This window comes from Hypomesus nipponensis, chromosome 17 (genome assembly GCF_054491055.1).
Source record: "Hypomesus nipponensis isolate SF chromosome 17, ASM5449105v1, whole genome shotgun sequence".
NCBI classification, from domain to species: Eukaryota; Metazoa; Chordata; class Actinopteri; order Osmeriformes; family Osmeridae; genus Hypomesus; species Hypomesus nipponensis.
In genome coordinates this window covers 23,206,767-23,211,412 of record NC_140377.1, presented here as the reverse complement: position 1 = coordinate 23,211,412, position 4,646 = coordinate 23,206,767, and the positions used below count along the sequence as shown (strand labels likewise).

At 54.7% G+C, this 4,646-nt stretch overlaps 1 protein-coding gene across 2 annotated transcripts; it reads left to right on the top strand.

Moving 5' to 3' along the window:
• Nucleotides 1–4,646, top strand: LOC146254162 (CCN family member 1). 2 transcript variants are annotated; one of them, XM_084678462.1, is made up of 5 exons: nucleotides 1–273; nucleotides 1,686–1,896; nucleotides 2,290–2,853; nucleotides 3,567–3,745; nucleotides 4,310–4,566. In XM_084678462.1, exons 1-5 carry the CDS (start codon nucleotides 223–225, stop codon nucleotides 4,502–4,504), a joined length of 1,200 nt encoding a protein of 399 aa, XP_084534588.1. In that variant the 5' UTR covers nucleotides 1–222; the 3' UTR covers nucleotides 4,505–4,566. The 2 variants fall into 2 exon arrangements, with proteins under 2 accessions (XP_084534588.1, XP_084534587.1); XM_084678461.1 differs by having other exon boundaries at nucleotides 4–273; nucleotides 4,306–4,646.

Sequence of the window (4,646 nt, the reverse complement as noted above, 5' to 3'; positions counted from 1 at the left end):
CAATATAAAACCAAGGCGCATATTTTACTGTAATCGATGAAACGTCTCCGGTGATGATGGAGTTTAAAGAATGTCTTTTCTGAAAAACAACCCGCTGGAATACAGCGCCTCTCTGGATGAAGCTGTTGTTTTTTGTCGTGGATCATCTGCGCGTGGATTTGTTTCGGCGTGACAACTGAGTTGACGCTTTCTTAATTCTGGTTTTGTCGTTAACTCATCATCATGCGGGTGTTAATATTCTTAACTGCGCTTCACGTCTCGAGCTTCCGTGCGGTAAGTGTGCATGCTTGTTAGTGTCTTTCAGCTGCGCTTGTGTCAACACCTGGAGTGCTGCCTCACGTGTCTAGCCTCCGGTCAGTACAGTGGAACTAGACAAGAGTATAGCCAACTGTCGACTTTTTACATGACTCGTATCTGCCCGTTAATGGAATCCATCGCCCTGCACAAAAGACTGTGCCTGGGTGGCAGTGGCTTCCTCCTGGATATATGCATTCAGGGCTTGGAGTGGTCAGTGGTCTCCTTCCCGGGGATCTATCGTGGCTGTGTGGCGTGACGTCCTTCAGTTTTTTTGATCATCGGTTTGTACCGCAAACTTAAATCTGTAAACAGACAGGCAGAAAAGTAGACAGACAGACAGACAGGCAGGCAGGCAGGCAGGTAGGCAGACAGTTGATAAAGTGACACACATTCAGGACTGGAAATAGACCAAGCGCTCTGTGCGGAAACAATTTATCCCTCCCTCACCCTCCCTCACCCTAGCTTCCCCCTCCTCTCCTCCCTCCCTGAACCCCCCTGCCTCCTTCTCTCCCGCCCTCCTTCCCTCAGCCCTCTCCCAGCCCTCCTTCCCTCCCCCATCCTTTTTCCCTTCCCTCACCCCTCACCCCTCCTCCCTCTCCCCCCTTCACCCCACTTCCCTCCCTCCCCCTCCCTCCCCCCTCACTTCTCCCTCTCCCCTCCCTCTCTCCATCCCTCCTCCCTCCCTTACCACTCCTTCTCCCCATCCCTCCTAGCCTACTCTCTACATAACTGTGTCCTGGACTCTAGCTGTACTAGATGACTGTGTCCTAGACTCCAGCTGTACTACATAACTGTGTCCTAGACTCCAGCTGTACTACATAACTGTGTCCTAGACTCCAGCTGTACTAGATGACTGTGTCCTAGACTCCAGCTGTACTAGATGACTGTGTCCTAGACTCCAGCTGTACTAGATGACTGTGTCCTAGACTGTACTATATGTCTGATTAAGAATGTGGTAGAATGTGCGAGCCTGGCTGGAAGTTTTGTGCAGGATGTCCGGTGTTGAGATTCTCCTCTCTACCCTGTCCTGGTACCATGTGACCTCTACCCTCTCCTGGTACCATGTGTCCTCTACCCTCTCCTGGTACCATGTGACCTCTACCCTCTCCTGGTACCATGTGACCTCTACCCTCTCCTGGTACCACGTGACCTCTACCCTCTCCTGGTACCACGTGACCTCTACCCTCTCCTGGTACCATGTGACCTCTACCCTCTCCTGGTACCATGTGACCTCTACCCTCTCCTGGTACCATGTGACCTCTACCCTCTCCTGGTACCATGTGACCTCTACCCTCTCCTGGTACCATGTGACCTCTACCCTCTCCTGGTACCATGTGACCTCTACCCTCTCCTGGTCTAACCCCTCTCTTGTGTCCCTCCTCCTGCAGGTGACTGGTTGCCCAGGTGTGTGTGTGTGCCCTGGGGCCCCCCCCTCCTGCCCCCCTGGGGTCAGTGTCTTGCTGGATGGGTGTGGCTGCTGCAGAGTCTGCTCTGCCCAGCTAGGCGGGGCTTGCAGCCAGACACGCCCCTGTGACCATCATAAGGGCCTGGAGTGTAACTACGGCAACGACGTGGGCCGCACACACGGCATCTGCAGGGGTGAGGGGGGGTGAGGGGGGGTGAGTGGGGGGGGGCTGGGGGCGGAGGGGCCAGCTATGAGTTTTATTTACTGTCAGTTACACTAACACACTTTATAAATACTCACACATACACTTGTAAATATACACACTTATACCCCCCCCCCACACACACACACTGGTATTATAAATGTGTTTTAAATGCAGAGGTGTATTCTGGGTACTGTGTGTACTTTCACTGAGAGACACATTTAACATCATCACATTTAGAATACAGCCTTCATGAAACCTGGAATTAATGCTTTTTCTTTTTCTCCATCTCTCATTATGTTTTCTACAACATTCTCTTTCTCCCCATCGCTCTTTCCAAAACCCTCCCTTCCTCTCCTCTCTTTCCCCCCCCCTCCCCCGGTAGCTAAGGAGGACGGCAGGTCTTGTGAGTACAGTGGCAGGATGTATCAGAGTGGGGAGAGCTTTTCAGCGGGGTGTAAACACCAGTGCACCTGCATCGACGGGGCTGTGGGGTGCACCCCCCTCTGCCCCACCCTCCTGCCCCTGGCCACGCCCTCCTGTCCCGCCCCCCGCCTTCTGAGAGCCCCGGGGCAGTGCTGCCTCAGCCTGGCCTGTCACAGAGACTCCTCCCCCCTCAACCCACCCCCCCAGACACCAGCCTACCTCCCCTTCCCCTCCTATCCCAAACCCCACAGGAAGTCCTACCCTAAACCCTACTCCAAGATTCACACCAAGTCCTACCCTAAACCTTACTCCAAGATTCACAGCAAGTCCTACCCTAAACCTTACTCCAAGATTCACAGCAAGTCCTACCCTAAACCTTACTCCAAGATTCACAGCAAGTCCTACCCTAAACCCTACTCCAAACACTACATCAAGCCATACTCCAAACCCTACCATTCACCTCCAAGGGTTGCCCTGGACAACGAGTTGGTGGAGGCGTGGCCGGCATGGGAGCAGCGATCAGGTCAGATGGCAGATAACCATGGCAACCCTGTGTCTGACTCCTCCCCTGTGTCTAACTCCTCCCCCTTGTCTGTGTCCCTGCCGTTAAGAGAGGCGTTTGTGCGTTTAGCTTTTTACCGCCCTGACCCGCACACACACACACAAATGGCCCCACTGTGCTGCTCTGCATCCCTGTTCGTGTGTGTGTGTACGACAGTGTTTGAACACGGCATGTTTTACACAAGCTCCCTGTGCACCAGAGGCGCACACACACACACACACACACACAGTCCATACCTGTTTAGGCCAACTTTCCTCTGCATGTATCTGGCCTCTATGCATCAGTGTCCAGCCCTGGAGTGTTGCAGTGAATGAGGTCTGTGTGCCTCCATCTCTCTCCCTCTTTCTATCTCTCCATCTTTCTATCTCTCTCCATTTCTCTCTCCCTCTTTCTATCTCTCTCCATTTCTCTCTCCCTCTTTCTATCTCTCTCCATTTCTCTCTCCCTCTTTCTATCTCTCTCCATCTCTCTCTCCCTCTTTCTATCTCTCTCCATTTCTCTCTCCATCTTTCTATCTCTCTCCATCTCTCTCTTCTTTCCTTCTCCTGCCCACATTTTCAATTTCCCTATTTGCTTCCTTTATTTCTGTCTCACAATCTTTCCTCTCTCTCTCTCTCTCTCTCTCTCTCTCCCTCTCTCTCCTCCTCTCTCTCTCTCTCTCTCTCCCCCTCCAGCTTGGAAGCAGGTGGGGGACCAGTGCGTCGTCCAGACGACCAGTTGGTCTCAGTGTTCCCGGAGCTGTGGGATGGGCGTGTCCTCACGCGTAACCAACGACAACGGTCAGTGTAAGCTGGTGAAGGAGACCCGCCTGTGTAACATCAGACCCTGCAGCTCCCTGGCTCTTCCTGCCAAGGTAAAGGGGGGGGGGGGGGGCAGCAGTGTGCCAAAGAGGTCACATTGATATTAATATAATCAAATTCATACTGGTATCAAGTAGACCCCTCTCCTCTCTCCCCCTCCCCTAACCTACTCTAATAACAGTCATAATACTGTCATAATAATCAAAACCTGCACCCCTACCCAATCCCAACTCCCTCACCCCTCCATATCCTTCCCCCCTCCATTTCTCCAATGTGCTCTAACCCTCGCTCCCTCCCTCTCTCTTTCCTCCCTCCCTCTCTCCCTCCCTCTCTCTCCCCCTCCTCCTCTCTTTCTCCATCTCTCCCCCTCCTCCACTCTCTCTCTCCCTCTCTCCCCCTCCTCCTCTCTCTCTCCCCCCTCTCCCTCTCCCTCTCTCCCCCCCCCTCTCTCTCTCCCTCTCTCCCCCTCCTCTCTCTCTCCCTCTCTCCCCCTCCTCCACTCTCTCTCTCCCTCTCTCCCCCTCCTCCTCTCTCTCTCCCCCCCCTCTCCCTCTCCCTCTCTCCCCCCCTCTCTCTCTCCCTCTCTCCCCCTCCTCTCTCTCCCCCCCTCCAGAAAGGTAGAAAGTGCTCCCGCACCCACAAAGCTCCGGAGCCCCAGCGCCTGTCCCTGGCGGGCTGCCGCAGCGTGCGTCTGTACCAGCCTAACTACTGCGGCGTGTGTGTGGACGGCCGCTGCTGCTCCCCACGCCGCACACGCACCGCGCCCGTCACCTTCGCCTGCCCTGATGGCGAGCGCTTCCAGCGCAGCGTGATGTTTGTGCAGTCCTGTAAGTGTAGCGAGGAGTGCGACCACCTGAACGACGTGGCCCTGCCCCCCCAGCGCTGGCTGCACGGAGACACACACCAGTTCACTGACTAGCCCCCCCCCTCAGAGACACACACCAGTTCACTGAC

Coding starts and splice junctions, on each gene's coding strand:
- LOC146254162 (XM_084678461.1), top strand. CDS start 223: ATGCGGGTGTTAATATTCTTAACTGCGCTTCACGTCTCGAGCTTCCGT. Junction 274..1,685: donor ACGTCTCGAGCTTCCGTGCG/GTAAGTGTGCAT, acceptor CTCCTCCTGCAG/GTGACTGGTTGCCCAGGTGT. Junction 3,746..4,305: donor CCCTGGCTCTTCCTGCCAAG/GTAAAGGGGGGG, acceptor CCCCCCCTCCAG/AAAGGTAGAAAGTGCTCCCG.